We start from the raw sequence: 17,604 nt of genomic DNA on the forward strand, positions 1-17,604 counted from the left end.
TTGTATATATTTATTCATATTTTTGTTTTATTGTATTTAAAATTAATTGCTCTATTTTTATCTATTTTCTTTATTTATATATCATGTCGTTATTTTTTGTCCTTTTATTTTTCCTTATTTTTATCCCGTATTATTTTATTTATTCATTTTTTATTTTCCACATTTATTTATTTCAATTTATTTTTACACATTTTTTAATTCCCTTATTTATTATTATATTTATTTATTTTTATGTTATGTATTCTTTATATTTCCACATTTATTATATTTATTTCTCTTTATTTATATACTTTATATCCATTTATTTATTTCACTTTATATTTCAAATATTTAACATTTTTTTGCTAATTTCCTAATTAATTTATTTATTATATTTGTTATTATTTAACTTTATGTTCCACATTTATTTATTTAATTCACTTTATATTCCCAATAATTAAAATTTTCGTATTATTTTATGTATTACTTTTTCATATTTCCACGCTTATTTATGTATTTATAAATAAATAAATAATAAATATCCAGAAAAAAGAGATTTATTTATATTAAATATACATATATATATATGTACGCTTAATTATTTTAATTTATTTATATTTCCACATTTATGTATTTCATTAATTTAACTTTTATTAATTAATATTTCAGACTTTTGAATTTCCTTATTTATGATTTTCAGCCAATCGGGTCTTTACGTCACGACGTAACGCCCTTTTTAGAGTATTTGGTATTTCCACAGTGTCGTGCTTGTTTGCGTTGTTTTTGAACAGAACTGAAAAAACAACAGAAAAATCATTTTACCCTTTTTCCTTCTGACGTAAAAGAAGAAAGAAGTGATCAACAAAGTGTTTAGGCCTGGACATTTTATTTTGAAAGGGTAACCTCGGTCTTTAAAGGTGCACAGCCCAGCGTTCAGACCCTTTTACGCACGTTCCCCCACGCCGTAAATGGGCGTTCACACAACGGCGTCCTTACGGCACGACAGTACGCAGCCTACGGAGTTTAGCTTGTGCGGACGCCATCTTGGCTCACGCAAAGATGAAAGGAACAAAAAAAAAAAATCTTCTGAAATGTGACAGTTTTGCTTCTTTGAGGAATTTAAGACTTAATTTTGCAACTAAATCTTTTGGGAAAAGGCTCAAATGGACACGGGCAGATAGAATATTATCAGATTTAGACTTTCACAGACGTCGCCGACATGAATGCGTTTAATTTCCTCGCCGTATTAAACCGTAATCGGCGAATTAAAGCTTTTCTCCGCTCTCGTCAAAGCCGCCAGACTCCACTGACAAAAACAGTGATTTAACCTCACAGGACGCAGGAGTTACTCTTCCACCGCCACCTTAATGTGTCAGTTTATGTGTTATTTTTGTTTGTTTCTGACGCTTAAAAAACACCGAAATGTCAGAATAACACAGATAAAACTGACCCTTTAAAGCAGAAGTCGAGCAGCAGCTCCTGCGTTTACAGGAGGTTAAATTACTGTTTCCCTCAACGGCGTCTGGCGGCTTTGACGAGATCATAAAACGGCTTTAATTCCCCGGTTTTTAGTAATATCACGGTAATATCTCTGCAAAAACAAGGGTCTCTCAGATGGGATTAGGAGACAGACACCTGGGTTTGCCGGGGGTCTGGTGACGGGGGGGTCTGGTGACGGGGGGGGTCTGGTGGTCTGCGGGTATAAGAGGCGGTCCCTCCCCTCAGCCGTCAGTCACGCGCGTCCTGTCCTGGTGTGTGTGAAGTTATGGCTCTGCTCCTGGACGCGGACTTCTCTCTGCTCCGACACAACCTGCACAAAGACATGGTGGAGTTTAAGGCGTTATTTGGAGACGTGGATCACTGCAAAGGTGAATATGCTTTAATATGTGTTTAATGTAATAGTTTAAATTCAAATAAGTGGGTAATTCATCCGCTTTTACATCAAAATGCTTCTTTTTTAAGGGGAAAAGCAGAAATTACACCGAGTTATTGTTATTTTAATTAAATAAACACGATAAAAACAAGTTTTTTTATTTGTGTTAGAGAAAGAAAAGTAATAAAAGAATATTTTAATTGTAAAAAAATAACATTTCTTTGACCTCACAGTCTAAATTAATACGCTTTTACATCAAAATGTTTCCTTTTTAAGGTAAAAAGCAGAAATTACACCGACTTAATTATTTTAATTAAATAAACAAATGTTAGATGAGTTTTTTTAATTGTTTGAGAGAAAGAAAAGGAATAAAATAACATTTTGATTTAAAAAATAACATTTCTTTGACCTCACAGTCTAAATTAATACGCTTTTACATCAAAATGTTTCTTTTTTAAGGGGAAAAGCAGAAATTAAACAGACCTTATTGTTATTTTAATTAATAAACAAGATAAAAACAAATGTTAGTTGAGTTTTTTTGTTTGTGTAAGAGAAAGAAAAGTAATAAAATAACATTTTGATTAAAAAAAAAACATTTATTTGTGACCTCACAGTCTAAATAATGAGTAAAATGTAGAATTTTACATGAAAATACAAAAAAAAAGCAAATTTCTTCAAGGTGTTTTTGTTAATTTACAAAATAAATAATAATATAAAACAGATAAAAAACAAATGTTAGTTAAGGTTTTTATTTTAAACGTGAGAAAAAGAAAAAAAGTAAAAAAGAATAGAAATATTAAAAAAAACATTTTAATTGTAAAATAAAATAACATTTCTTTGACCTCACAGTCTAAATTAATACGCTTTTACATCAAAATGTTTCTTTTTTTAAGGGAAAAAGCAGAAATTACACCGAGTTAATTGGTATTTTAATTAAATAAACAAGATAAAAACAAATGTTAGTTGAGTTTTTTTATTTGTGTGAGGGAAAGAAAAGGAATAAAATAACATTTTGATTAAAAAAATAACATTTCTTTGTGACCTCAAAGTTTCTTTTACATGAAAATACAAAAAAATGCAATCTTTAAGGTGTTTTTGTTAATTTACAAAATAAATAATATAAAACAGATTAGGTTTTTTTTAATTTTGAACATGTGAGAGAAAAAGAAAAAAATAGAAATAATTTTAAGAAATAACATTTTGTGTAGAAATATGGGCTATAAATGTATATTCACGATTAATATCTATATATGTGGATGTTTATACTTAGGGCTATAATTTATATTACTTTATATATATTATGTCATTTTTAAACCTGTATAATATTGATTATTGTAAAGTTAAGTGACAATAACATTAAGTGCATAAAAGATACAGATTACAGTGATGTATAATATATATATATGTATATTTACAGTTAAATATTTATATATGTGTGTGTGTAGATGTGCTTTTATGGATGTTTATACTTTATATATATATATTATGTCATTTATAAAACTGTTTAATATTGATTATTGTAAAGTTAGATTTATAAATTGTACATAAAGTGGATAAAAAATACAGATTACAGCGATTAATTGTAAATATTTTAGTTGTTTTTTTCTCTTAATTGTTAAACTAATTTAATTTTGTATTTTTTAAATAATAAAATAAAATAAATAAATAAAACATATTTTATTTTTATTGTTTTACTCCCTTTTTATTAAAAATAATTATAATTATAATTATTGTAATATTAGACGTCCACGGTGAGAGCGCGGTGTCGTCTCCGGAGCCGGACCGAGCCTCCGCCCTCGTCGCCCCCGTTGGTTCTGGGGGTTGTGGGGGTCCGATGGAGGGCCAGAGGAAGAGGAAGAGGACCATCTTCAGCCGGGCCCAGCTGTCGGAGCTGGAGCAGGCCTTCGCCGTGACCCCGTACCCGGACATCACGCTGAGGGAGCGCCTCGCCGCGCACACGCACCTGCCCGAGAGCAAGATCCAGGTGAGGCTGCTGCTGCTGCTGCTGCTGCTGCTGCTGCTGCTGCTGCTGCTGCTCATTCAAACTGCTTTTACTGAATTAAACTTCACAAAAGACGCCAAATTATCACAGGAAATGTCATGTTTTTGGTTTTAAAGCGGCTTTAATCACTTTTTCTATATTATTTATGAGTTTTGGTCGTTTTTTGATGCAAAGAAAATATCAAAAACACACGTTTAGGTGTTATTTGTCTTCATTTTGTCCGTTTGTGTTTGTAGATTTCTCCTAAAGTCACCAAAGTTACATTAGTTAAAGCCTCATTTGCATATTTAAACATAATCATATTCATATTTTATTCAGAGTCTGATTTATACGACATTTTATTAACAAAACACGGTGAAAAATTATGTTTTTTAAGGCTGTTGCCTGTATTTTCTTTAATTTATGGAGTGATATAAAGAAAACAAGGATTTTAAACCTTTAATTTCCACATTTCTGTTGTGCAAATGTATGAAAATGATCTCTTATTTTATTATATAAAGCCTCATTTGCATATTTAAACACAACATTTGAGAAAACTAATACGAAAAAAATAATTTTTCTCAATCTGGGGAAGTTTCGTGGAGATATCTGTGCGTTAAAATACTTTTTTTATTCACTTTTACTGTTTTTGGTGAATTAAAGAGAAATCTGCAGACACAGAAACACAAAATGAAGCTAAAGAAATAAAATAAATGTGTATTTTGGTGTTTTTTTCCACTTTAGTCAGAAAAAAACAACGTTACAGAAGCAGAAGTGTCCAAAATCTAAAAAAAAAAACATGGAGGTCTTTGGGGATGACTCTCTTTCCTCTTGAATAACACTAAATACCGGACATGAGCTAGCGTTAGCTTCATTTAGCATCAGGACTGTTTGCTTTAAAGTAGCATCACCTCTTGTCAGATATCAAATTAAACACGCTCCTAACAGTCTGCGTTTTCCGCAGGTGTGGTTCCAGAACAGAAGAGCCAGAAGTATCAAGACCGTGAGACTCCCCAAGTCCACCAAGCCGTCCCTGGGAGGCAGAGGGGGCGTCGATCCCTCCCCCGGGCCTGTGACCTCCTCGTTCCTCGCCTCGACAGCCCTTGCGGACATTTTCAGACCGGAGCAGAGCCACTCCTGTGAGGAGGTGCCGCAGATTTACTCCGACTGGCTCCAGATCTACAGCAACCCTGTCTCCTCTCCACCGTCGTCCTCGTCTCTCCAACACCACCACCACCAGCACCAGCACCAGCACCAACACCAGCAGCAGCAACACCCGCCCACACCGGGCTCCTCAAAACCTCCAGAGTCCCGTCTCTGGGAGGAGGACCAGCACCACCAGCGGCAGCAGCAGCAGCAGCAGCACCACCTGGGACCAGCGCTCCCCGGTTTCCTCCCCGGTTCTTTTCCTCAGCCAATCAGCAGCCGGCAGCCTCACCACGCGACCTCCGCCCGCTCCTACCAGGCCTTCAGGAACTTCAAACCCCAGACTCTGGCTCCACGCGGGGCTCACCAGGCCGTGTACGGAGGCGGCGCCGCAGGTGGAGGCCACACCTCTGTAGACCAGGTGGTTCCTTCCCACCCTCCGCAGGTGTACTGGGAGGTCACTCAGGGACAAGGACACCATCCGCACCACCACCACCACCACCACCACCCGCAGATGGGGCCGCAGACCTCCATGGGCTACATCTCAGACCTGATCTACAACGCCGCCATTGTCACCAACTTCCTGGAGTTCTGATCGTGAACAGGGAATATTAAAGGGATAGTTTGAAGTGTGTCACGGACAAAAGATGGCGGTTGACACGGCGCCATTTCGGAAAAACATCAAAGAGGAAAGGCGCGGAAGCTAATGGTGCTTTTCCACGACTTGACTCGCTCTTTTTTTTGTCATCTATTCGCAGAAGTTGTTGATTGTACCTGATACTTTATTGAGTAGCTGAGCTGACACTGCTCCTTCATAATAAAAGCTTTTAAATAACACAACAACGGGGACTTTTATTGTGAAGCTTTTATAGGAAATGAAACATGTTCATCGTAGCGCGCCGGCTCCTGAATAGCAACAGCCGAGGATGCGATGTAAGAAGAGAAACGTCTGCAATAATATCGAACGTATTTGTAAATTCAGGCGCATTTTATGAAGCTAAACATTAGGTCATTGTCTTGTAACACCCTTTCAAAATAAGATTTCCGGGTCCAAACGCTCCGATGAAACAAAACAGACACAACGGCCGAACATGTGAACACTTACGATCACCTCTTTCATCAGTTAGACGTCTTTTTCATCCATAACAAAGACGTAAAATGACAATTACGCTGTTTTTTTAAAACTCAGATCAGTTCAAACAACGAGGAACGCGGAAACACGAGTCTTGGACGTAACCGGACTCTCGCCAGATGACTTTGGTTCCACCTTGACTCAACCTCGCTCCACTCAACCACCTGGGGTCACTCCGTAGGAAAGTCATATCAGGTGGTCGAGCCAGTCGCCAATCAGGACCTCCGGGTTATAGCTGTGACGTAGCTGAGAAGCGACTGTTGTGATTCAACAACAATGGCGGCTCTCATGGAGGAAGCAGGCGCCAACATGGACGCTGCTGTTTCATCGTGTTTCCGATCACGAGAATCTTTATCTTTAAAAGAACCAGAGAACGGCTCTGAAGGCTTTTGCTGCTGGAAACCATGTTTGCACCCGTCGCTCTCATCAGCGACACCGGTCAGTTTCCATGCCAATGAAGATGACGGACACGTGGTTTATCCAATCATACGCAAGCCTCCTGAAATCACTTCCCTATGGAGCGACCGCAGACGGGTGAGTGGAGCGAGGAGGAACCAAACTCATCTGGAGAGAGTCGGGTTATCTTGGACCGGCTTGGACGCTGAAATCCTATTTTTGAGAGGGCGTTACGTGACGTCTTAACAGTTCGATACCTTCTTCCGGGCAACAGCGGCGCCCGGAGCTCCAGACAAAACAAAAAACACCAACGACAGAATGACAGTAACACAATATTCACTCTCATCGCCGCACTTTTCCGACCGTCAGGGAAACGGGTTCTTGAACTTGGTGCCATCTAAGGAACGGTTCTTAATCTGGGAGCAGAACCTGGTCGAAAAGCGCTACCGGTGGTTCCTGTGACATAAGGAAAGCAATGGCGTTGATCAATGGCGTCTGGTGTTTTTTTCCGAGAGCGTAGAACATGAACATGAACTTAAACACGAGTGTCTGACGGTAAAGTAACACTCTAAATAAAGTGCACACTTGACTCTTTACGGTGTCAGTGCGTCCGCAGCAGCGCGTTTCTTATCTGCTTCTCCAAACTAACTCTCCCATCTCCTCATCCGGCTGTGAAGACACTACGTTACACCCTTTCAAAATAAGATGTCCGGGTCCAAACCTTGTGTTTCTACAACGCCACAGTGCCGCGTCCCCCGTTGTTTGAACATCACTGAGATTTTAAATGTTTTTTTACGTCTTTGTTATCGATGAAAAAGACGTCTAACTGACCAAAGAGGGGATCGTCATTGTTCACATGTTCCTGTGTTGTGTGTGTTTTGTTTCAACGGAGCGTTTGGACCCGGAAATCTTATTTTGAAAGGGTGTCATGTCAGACTGAAGCCACACTGACTGTGGATAAATACGTCAAACACACTTCATCGTCTGGATCACTGTTTTAACTGTTTCTGTCTCCCTTTGTGTTTCCTTGTGTGGACGTGTGTGCGTGCGTGCGTGCGTGTGTGCGTGCGTGCGTGCGTGCCTGTTTTTCAAAGTCTCTACTTGTATTTTGATTTGTTTGGAAAATGTTTTATTAAATAATCAAAGGGAAAAAGTGTTTATGGTTTAATTTCTACATAAATAAAGAACTAATAACAATGGAGAGATTGAACTTTGCATCTTTTTTTAGTCATTTTGAATCAGTTTTTAGACATTATGCATGTTTGTAGTTTGTAGCAGATTTTGCATCTGTTTAAGACATTTTGCATTTATTTATAGACATTTTGCATCCATCTTTAGTCATTTTGCATCTGTTCTCAGTCATTTTGCATCCATTTTTAGTCATTTTGCATCTCCTTTAAGACATTTCGCGTCTGTTTTTAGACATTTTGCATCCATTTTAAGACATTTTGCATCTTATTTTAGTCATTTTGCATCTGTTTGTAGTCATTTTGCATCTGTTTATAGACATTTTGCAACCTTTTGTGGTAGTTTGCATCCGTTCTCAGTCATTTTGCATCTTTTTTTAGACATTTTTCATCTTTTCGTGGTGGCTTTTCATCTGTTTATAGTCACTTTGCATCTGTTTATAGACATTTTGCGTTTGTTTCTAGTCATTTTGCATCTGTTTACAGTCATCTTGCACTTGTTTATAGACATCTCTAAGGCATCGGTGTCTCTCCCTCCTGCCTGCAGGCTCCTACACAGCATGAGAAAGTATAAAACATGATTTTGCTCGTGTCCTCTTGCTCCTGTTGTTGCTGTTGTCTAAGCCGAACCGAGCGGCGTGCATGTTTAACGCTGCGACCCCGCCGAGTATTATCTCCCAAAACATCCTGATTAAAATGATTCCTTGCGGTAAGATACCATGGCAGGAATAATGATTTTCTATTTGTTCCATATCTCTGTGCACTGTACGAGAAATGAAAAAATAAAATTAAAGCCAGAGCTCAGGGTCTATCAGCTTACAGCGCCGTAATTCTGCCTGGATTTAAGTTTTGAAATATTACATGAGAGGAAAAACATGAGCGCAGATCTCCGCATATCATAATCATCTTTAATACCAAATAATCTTCCAATCAAACCTTTAATCCGGGTGTCAAATCTCAGATCTTAGGAGGATACTTTTTTATATTCTGCATCCCAGATGTAGTTTCATGTTTTAATCTTTTCCCCCTGAAACAAGAGCAGGATAGTTTACGGTCAATAGGAACTCGTGTGTCTGCGGAGGGGATCAGAGAACACAGATCTGATGAGTACGGGACTAAAGTCACGCGGGCTGCTGCTGCTGCTGCTGCTGCTGCTGCTGCTGCTGCTGTTGATGTTGTTGTTGTGGTGGTGGTGAGGTGCTGGGGGCGTCTGAACCTCTGGGGTGCGGCCGTCATCGTGTGTGAGGCAGTTTTGGGCGCAGCTGCCAGGTGGAGGTGAAGGTGGAGGTGGATGATGAAGGTGGAGGTGAAGGTGGAGGTGAAGGTGGAGGTGACGGTGGATGATGAAGGTGAAGGTGGAGGTGGTGGTGGTTGTTGTTGTGGTGAGGTGCAGGAGGCGTCTGAACCTCTGGGGTGCGGCCGTCATCGTGTGTGAGGCAGTTTTGGGCGCAGCTGCCAGGTGGAGGTGAAGGTGGAGGTGGAGGTGAAGGTGAAGGTGAAGGTGGAGGTGGATGATGAAGGTGGAGGTGAAGGTGGAGGTGAAGGTGAAGGTGGAGGTGACGGTGGATGATGAAGGTGAAGGTAAAGGTGGAGGTGAAGGTAGAGGTAAAGGTGGAGGTGAAGGTGGAGGTAGTGGTGGTTGTTGTTGTGGTGAGGTGCAGGAGGCGTCTGAACCTCTGGGGTGCGGCCGTCATCGTGTGTGAGGCAGTTTTGGGCGCAGCTGTCAGGTGGAGGTGGAGGTGAAGGTGAAGGTGGAGGTGGATGATGAAGGTGGAGGTGAAGGTGGAGGTGAAGGTGAAGGTGGAGGTGACGGTGGATGATGAAGGTGAAGGTAAAGGTGGAGGTGAAGGTAGAGGTAAAGGTGGAGGTGAAGGTGGAGGTAGTGGTTGTTGTTGTGGTGAGGTGCAGGAGGCGTCTGAACCTCTGGGGTGCGGCCGTCATCGTGTGTGAGGCAGTTTTGGGCGCAGCTGTCAGGTGGAGGTGGAGGTGAAGGTGGAGGTGGAGGTGAAGGTGGAGGTGGATGATGAAGGTGAAGGTGGAGGTAGAGGTAAAGGTGAAGGTGGAGGTGGAGGTGGAGGTGAAGGTGGAGGTGGAGGTGAAGGTGAAGGTGGAGGTGGTGCTGCTGCTGCTGTTGTTGCTGCTGTGGTTGTTGTGGTTGTTGTCGTTGTGGTGGTGGTGAGGTGCTGGGGGCGTCTGAACCTCTGGGGTGCGGCCGTCATCATGTGTGAGGCAGTTTTGGGCGCAGCTGTCAGGTGGAGGTGGATGATGAAGGTGAAGGTGGAGGTGGAGGAGGAGGTGAAGGTGGAGGTGAAGGTGAAGGTGGAGGTGAAGGTGAAGGTAGAGGAGGAGGTGAAGGTGGAGGCGGAGGTGGAGGTGAAGGTAGAGGTAGAGGTGGAGGAGAAGGTGGAGGTGGAGGTGGATAATGAAGGTGGAGGTGGAGGTGAAGGTGGAGGTGGAGGTGGAGGTGAAGGTGGAGGTGGTGATGGTTGTAGTGGTTGTTGCTGCTGTGGTTGTTGTTGTTGTGGTTGTTGTTGTGGTGAGGTGCAGGAGGCGTCTGAACCTCTGGGGAGCGGCCGTCATCGTGTGTGAGGCAGTTTTGGGCGCAGCTGTCAGGTGGAGGTGAAGGTGAAGGTGGGGGTGAAGTTGAAGGTGGAGGTTGAGGTGAAGGTGAAGGTGGAGGTTGAGGTGAAGGTGGAGGTGGATGATGATGGTGAAGGTGGATGATGAAGGTGGAGGTGAAGGTGGAGGTGGAGGTGAAGGTGGATGATGAAGGTGGAGGTGGAGGTGGAGGTGAAGGTAGAGGTGAAGGTGGAGGTGGAGGTAGAGGTGGAGGTAGAGGTGGAGGTGAAGGTAGAGGTGGAGGTGAAGGTAGAGGTGGAGGTGAAGGTTTAGGTGGAGGTGAAGGTGAAGGTGGAGGTGGAGGTGAAGGTGGAGGTAGAGGTGAAGGTGGAGGTGGAGGTGAAGGTGGAGGTTGAGGTGAAGGTGGAGGTTGAGGTGGAGGTGAAGGTAGAGGTGAAGGAGAAGGTGGAGGTGGAGGTGTATGATGAAGGTGGAGGTGAAGGTGGAGGTGGAGGTGAAGGTGGAGGTGGAGGTGGAGGTGAAGGAGGAGGTGGAGGTGAAGGTGGAGGAGGAGGTGGAGGTGAAGGTGGAGGTGGAGGTGAAGGTGAAGGAGGAGGTGAAGGTGGAAATGGAGGTGAAGGAGGTGGAGGTGAAGGTGAAGGTGGAGGTGAAGGTGGAAATGGAGGTGAAGGTGGAGGTGAAGGTGAAGGTGGAAATGGAGGTGGAGGTGAAGGTGGAGGTGAAGGTGAAGGTGGAGGTGAAGGTGGAAATGGAGGTGGAGGAGGTGGAGGTGAAGGTGGAAATGGAGGTGGAGGTGAAGGTGAAGGTGGAGGTGAAGGTGGAGGTGGTGGTGGTGGTTGTTGTTGTGGTGGTGAGGTGCAGGAGGCGTCTGAACCTCTGGGGTTCGGCCGTCATCGTGTGTGAGGCAGTTTTAGGCGCAGCTGTCAGGTGGAGGTGGAGGTGGAGGTGAAGGTGGAGGTGAAGTCAAATCATAAATAAGTCATAGAGTGTGGTCTTTACCTGCTCTGTAAAGTGTCCTAAGATAACTGTTGTTATGATTTGACACTATAAATAAAACTGAATTAAATGATTGAATTATTTAAAATCATTGTTCTGCACTTTTCTCTGCACTGACCCTCTTTCTGGGTCCTGACTCAGAAAGAGAAACTCTGCTTTAATAAAAGATGAAATAAAGTATTATTCTTCAACAACAACTATCCTTTTTAACGTTATTTCATAAATCTATAATCATGAATCCATACAGTGATGTCATATTTAAATAATTCACATTAAAACAGTCTGATCATAAACAAAAAAACAGAATCAAACTTTTATTTTCAGGTTCAAAAATCTGAAAATGGAAAATATCTGTAAATAAAAAGTTATTTATTTAGATTTAATAACAAACAGGTGGAACGTCAGATACAGCAGTGGTTTAATAATAATAATAATAATAATAATAATAATTTGAATTCTTGTGATGATCCAGCCTCCATTTATTGACAATAACAATAATAATAATAATAATAATTTCCCTTTTGTGAATCATCAGTAACTTTGCTTCATTTTTCTGTCGCATAAAAAACAAAAGATCAAAGGTGTCCCAGCGAGCTCTCTGGTCCTGGTCCTGGTCCTGGTCCTGGTCCTTGTCCTGGTCCTGGTCCTTGTCCTGGTCCTGGTTCTGTTACGGCTCCCCCAGTTCCCCCTCCAGGGTCCGGACCAGCACGTAGAGCTCAGCCAGCCCGACCACGGACGCAGCGATCACGGCCGAAATCACGCGCTGCAAACACGAGAGACGGAGCGTTACGGACTTAAGTCACTTTTTATTTATCATTTATTTAAGGTTTTTATCTTCACTTTCACTAATTTTGTTGTTTTTTTAATTATTTATTAGTCTTTTAGTCTTTTTATTTGTATTTTACTGGTATTCTTTATCTATTTCTAACTAATTTAAGGTGTAATATTCACTTTGATTTTACAAAAGAACGTCAAACTAAACCTTTAACCTCGCAGAACCTTCATCCCTTCAAAATAAAAGCACTCTTACTGCAGCGGTGTCTGTGAATAGGTACTGACTCCCCATGTACGAACAGGCGAACGCAGCGACCACCGTCACCAGGAAGTTGAACACCGTCGCCACCGCCGCTTTGACTGAGCGCGCTGCGAAAAAGAGAGGGACACAGCTTTAAGTGGAGTCTCCTCCTGCTGGACATTAGAGAGAATGCAGCTTTAAGTGGAGTCTCCTCCTGCTGGACATTAGAGAGAATGCAGCTTTAAGTGGAGTCTCCTCCTGCTGGACATTAGAGAGAATGCAGCTTTAAGTGGAGTCTCCCCCTGCTGGACATTAGAGAGAATGCAGCTTTAAGTGGAGTCTCCCCCTGCTGGACATTAGAGAGAATGCAGCTTTAAGTGGAGTCTCCCCCTGCTGGACATTAGAGAGAATGCAGCTTTAAGTGGAGTCTCCCCCTGCTGGACATTAGAGAGAATACAGCTTTAAGTGGAGTCTCCTCCTGCTGGACATTAGAGAGAATGCAGCTTTAAGTGAAGTCTCCCCCTGCTGGACATTAGAGAGAATGCAGCTTTAAGTGGAGTCTCCCCCTGCTGGACATTAGAGAGAATGCAGCTTTAAGTGGAGTCTCCCCCTGCTGGACATTAGAGAGAATGCAGCTTTAAGTGGGGTCTCCCTCTGCTGCACATTAGAGAGAATGCAGCTTTAAGTGGAGTCTCCTCCTGCTGGACATTAGAGAGAACGCAGCTTTAAGTGGAGTCTCCTCCTGCTGGACATTAGAGAGAATGCAGCTTTAAGTGGAGTCTCCTCCTGCTGGACATTAGAGAGACTGCAGCTTTAAGTGGAATCTCCTCCTGCTGGACATTAGAGAGAATGCAGCTTTAAGTGGAGTCTCCCCCTGCTGGACATTAGAGAGAATACAGCTTTAAGTGGAGTCTCCTCCTGCTGGACATTAGAGAGAATGCAGCTTTAAGTGGAGTCTCCTCCTGCTGGACATTAGAGAGAATGCAGCTTTAAGTGGAGTCTCCTCCTGCTGGACATTAGAGAGAATGCAGCTTTAAGTGGAGTCTCCTCCTGCTGGACATTAGAGAGAATGCAGCTTTAAGTGGAGTCTCCTCCTGCTGGACATTAGAGAGAATGCAGCTTTAAGTGGAGTCTCCTCCTGCTGGACATTAGAGAGGATGCAGCTTTAAGTGGAGTCTCCTCCTGCTGGACATTAGAGAGAATGCAGCTTTAAGTGGAGTCTCCTCCTGCTGGACATTAGAGAGAATGCAGCTTTAAGTGGAGTCTCCTCCTGCTGGACATTAGAGAGAATGCAGCTTTAAGTGGAGTCTCCTCCTGCTGGACATTAGAGAGGATGCAGCTTTAAGTGGAGTCTCCTCCTGCTGGACATTAGAGAGAATGTAGCTTTAAGTAGAGTCTCCTCCTGCTGGACATTAGAGAGAATGCAGCTTTAAGTGGAGTCTCCTCCTGCTGGACATTAGAGAGAATGCAGCTTTAAGTGGAGTCTCCTCCTGCTGGACATTAGAGAGAATGCAGCTTTAAGTGGAGTCTCCTCCTGCTGGACATTAGAGAGAATGCAGCTTTAAGTGGAGTCTCCTCCTGCTGGACATTAGAGAGAACGCAGCTTTAAGTGGAGTCTCCTCCTGCTGGACATTAGAGAGGATGCAGCTTTAAGTGGAGTCTCCTCCTGCTGGACATTAGAGAGAATGTAGCTTTAAGTAGAGTCTCCTCCTGCTGGACATTAGAGAGAATGCAGCTTTAAGTGGAGTCTCCTCCTGCTGGACATTAGAGAGGATGCAGCTTTAAGTGGAGTCTCCTCCTGCTGGACATTAGAGAGAATGTAGCTTTAAGTAGAGTCTCCTCCTGCTGGACATTAGAGAGAATGCAGCTTTAAGTGGAGTCTCCTCCTGCTGGACATTAGAGAGAATGCAGCTTTAAGTGGAGTCTCCTCCTGCTGGACATTAGAGAGAATGCAGCTTTAAGTGGAGTCTCCTCCTGCTGGACATTAGAGAGAATGCAGCTTTAAGTGGAGTCTCCTCCTGCTGGACATTAGAGAGAACGCAGCTTTAAGTGGAGTCTCCCCCTGCTGGACATTAGAGAGAATGCAGCTTTAAGTGGAGTCTCCCCCTGCTGGACATTAGAGAGAATGCAGCTTTAAGTGTACGTCCCTCTCTGGTACAAAAACTCACCTTGTCGTCCAAAATCTGCAAATGTTCCGCTTCGGTTCATTTCCTGACGACAAAGAACGAGATTTAGTGAAAACACACAAACTTCAACAAAATGACGAAATTGAACATTGTTGGAAATATTAATTAAATAAATTTGACTTATCTCGAGTCATTTCTAGACATTTTAATGCAGAAACGTGACAAATTACACCATAAGATCGATAAACACACAATTATTAAATCTGCCAAAACGACTTCAAGGGTCTCATCTCATCTCATCTTCAGCCTCTTATCCGGGGTCGGGTCTCGGGGGCAGCAGCTCCAGCAGGGGACCCCAAACTTCCCTTTCCCGGGCCACATTAAACAGCTCTAACTGGGGGATCCTGAGGCGTTCCCAGGCCAGTGTGGAGATCTAATCTCTCCACCTGGTCCTGGGTCTTCCCCGAGGCCTCCTCCCAGCTGGACGTGCCTGGAACACCTCCCTAGGGAGGCGCCCAGGGTTCATCCTTACCAGATGATCCTGAACCACCTCAACTGGCTCCTTTCAACACAAAGGAGCAGCGGCTCTACTCCGAGTTCCTCACGGATGCTGAACTTCTCCCCCTCTCTCTAAGGGAGACTCCAGCCCCCCTCCTGAGGAAACACATTTCGGCCGCTTGTACCCACGACCTGGTTCTTTGGGTCCTGACCCAGCTTTCATGACCACAGGTGAGGGTAGGAACCAGGACTGACCGGTAGATCCAGAGCTTTGGCTTCCAAATCATAACTTTTGTTATGATTTGAAATCAAATTGAATTGAGTAAAACAAAACCTCTGTATTTATATTTGGACATTATACTTCTTTAATTCACACCGCGGATCAAACAAAGGTGTTTTATTGTGAAAAACTCACCTGAGTGTTGACGTTCCGCGTGATTCGGTCGTATTCCTCGTTGGCCAGTTTGGCTTTGATCCTCTCCAGACGTGCGACCAGCTGCGGGTTCTGAGGGACACAAGTCGCCGCTTTATTTAGATTTTTGTTCTGATGTTTGTTTCATGGTAACGCTCTTTTTTTGTACCTTAAATCACAGAAACATGCTCGCGGTGTCACTTACTCTGGGCGGTTTCACGACCTCGGGCAGGTGCAGCGAGGCGTCCTGCAGCAGCTCATGCAGGTAGAAAGGATGCTCTGCAGGAAGAGACACAGCAGCACACACGAGATTTACGACGTTTACAACATGAAAACCGGCCTTCTGGCGTTTTTAACCACGTGTCATCAAGTGTTTTATGAACTTGCACCGTCCCCTTTTAAACACACTAACACCTGCGTTTTACAGACGCGACTTTAAGTGTGAATTATTTACGTTTTATTGCAGAACATCACGTCTGAAGACTTTACCAATGTTCATTAATTAGATATAAAATAAAGTGGATTTCTTTTATTTTATTTTAATTTGTATTTTTAGCTTGTTTCAGCGTTTTCTCTGGTGTCTTAATGTGAGATTTTGATCATTTTTTATCAATTTTTGGGGGTAAAAATTATTAAATTGGTTAAAAATGAATAAACGTGCATGAGAGTAGCTTTCATAAACTTAATTGTTAATGTTCTAAGCCCTCACATACTGTTATTTTAAATTATTATCAATATTTATCTATTTCTTTACTTGCTTATTTTATTTATTTGCCTTTTTTTAATTATTTCGAGTCAGAAAATATATTAATCAAGGAACACAGAGACATCTTTCACATTTATTTCATTTTTTAAAAATTATTATTAATATTTATCTATTTCTTTACTTGCTTATTTTAATATTTTACTTTTTTTAATTATTAGTGTAATTATTTTGTAGTCAGAAAATATATAAGTCAAGGAATTTAAGAACATAAATAACATTTATTTTTATATATTATTCATATTTATTAACTTGCTTATATAATTTATTTGCTTTTTTAATTATTAGTTTAATTATTCTGTAGTCAGAAAATATTTTAATCAAGGAATTTAGGAACATCACTCACTATTATTTTATTATTAATATTTATTTACTTGCTTATTTAATTTATTTACTTGTTTTAAATTAATAGTTTAATTATTCTGTAGTCAGTTTACATGCCGAATATATAAATATGATTAATATATGTAAGAAATGTGTTTATGACTCCAAAAACTAAAGCTATATAATAAAAACCCTATTTATTCTGATTAATTACAGATGTATGAGTAGAAAACCTGGACACACAGTGTTGTGCTGCATCTCACATTAACCTCCAGCTCCTTTATGTTTATTAAACAGTTTAATTTGACATAAAAGCCTTTGTTCACCTTTGTCCTGCAGGTATTTCTTCAGTTTCCTGGCTGTGCTGAAGGACAGGGTGCTGGTTGTTGTTGTTGTTGTTGTTGTTGTTGTTTGTGAGAGAGTCTCCTCCAGCTCCTCTCTCAGCAGCTGCGGCACAGATGAGTCCTGTTTATCCAATAACTCCCTCACTTTATCCCTAAACGTGTCCCCGACGACAAACACCGAAGCCATGATGATAATATAATAAAAATAATAATTAAATGGCAGGAAAGTCCGATTTTCTACAGTTAGCTAACGTCAAATAAATAAAATAAACCTGGTCAAACTTGCTCCCAGTGAAGCACTAAGTTTCTGTGTCAAATTAATCCTGTTTTTATTATTATTTATTAAGTTTTAACCGTTAAAAGCAGCTAACAGTAAAAATAGAAATCCAGTGGGCCGCCATCTTGTGACACGATGACGTCATCACTCACATGACCAACTGCGTTAACGGTTTTTTTTATTTTTATTTATTTTTAAATGTTCTAATTTTCAAAATAATCTTGATGAACTGTTAATTGATAACAACAACAATAATAATAAAAATAATAATGTTTTTATTTCATATTTAAATAAAATTTCTCTCGCTTCAGTGCACGTGAGCTCCTTTGGTGCCTTCACTGTCCTCCCGGAAAATCGGAAATTTCAGTGTCAGTTCAGGTTTGACGTGAAATAAATGAAATAATGTTTTTTTTAGGTGAAACAAAAAGTCTGTGTGGTGCATTAATACTTAATTATCCCCTAACATTAACGTGAAAGAGTTACAACTTAGCAATAATCTTCATTGGTACATTTTTAAATCAATTTTTACTTTTTATTCGAACCTGTTTGTTTTTGTATGATTTTGCTTTTAATTA

The 17,604-nt window shown here is 41.4% G+C and overlaps 2 protein-coding genes across 2 annotated transcripts; one reads left to right on the forward strand and one right to left on the reverse strand.

The window, feature by feature from the left end:
- Positions 1-3,686: 3,686 nt before the first annotated feature.
- On the forward strand, positions 3,687-5,574 carry LOC310946972 (homeobox protein SEBOX-like; the record flags this gene model as incomplete). Its single annotated transcript, XM_083913582.1, has 2 exons — positions 3,687-3,836; positions 4,798-5,574. 2 exons carry the CDS (start codon positions 3,687-3,689, stop codon positions 5,572-5,574), a joined length of 927 nt encoding a protein of 308 aa, XP_083769708.1.
- A 6,082-nt stretch (positions 5,575-11,656) lies between these two features.
- vma12 (vacuolar ATPase assembly factor VMA12) lies at positions 11,657-17,150 on the reverse strand. The gene is made up of 6 exons (XM_083913620.1): positions 16,735-17,150; positions 15,527-15,600; positions 15,325-15,414; positions 14,454-14,496; positions 12,301-12,413; positions 11,657-12,033 (listed from the first exon to the last, which is right to left on the reverse strand). Exons 1-6 carry the CDS (start codon positions 16,937-16,939, stop codon positions 11,938-11,940), a joined length of 621 nt encoding a protein of 206 aa, XP_083769746.1. The 5' UTR covers positions 16,940-17,150; the 3' UTR covers positions 11,657-11,937.
- Positions 17,151-17,604: the final 454 nt, after the last annotated feature.

This window comes from Echiichthys vipera (genome assembly GCF_963691815.1).
Source record: "Echiichthys vipera genome assembly, chromosome: 5".
Taxonomy (NCBI): domain Eukaryota; kingdom Metazoa; phylum Chordata; class Actinopteri; order Perciformes; family Trachinidae; genus Echiichthys; species Echiichthys vipera.

Bases quoted from the DNA above. Each gene is read 5' to 3' on its own strand.
- vma12 (XM_083913620.1), bottom strand. From the start codon at position 16,939: ATGGCTTCGGTGTTTGTCGTCGGGGACACGTTTAGGGATAAAGTGAGG. The intron at 15,601-16,734 runs GTGAACAAAGGC...CTCTTCCTGCAG, and splicing joins GAAATACCTGCAGGACAAAG to AGCATCCTTTCTACCTGCAT. The intron at 14,497-15,324 runs GTGAGTTTTTCA...CTTTGTCGTCAG, and splicing joins CGCGGAACGTCAACACTCAG to GAAATGAACCGAAGCGGAAC.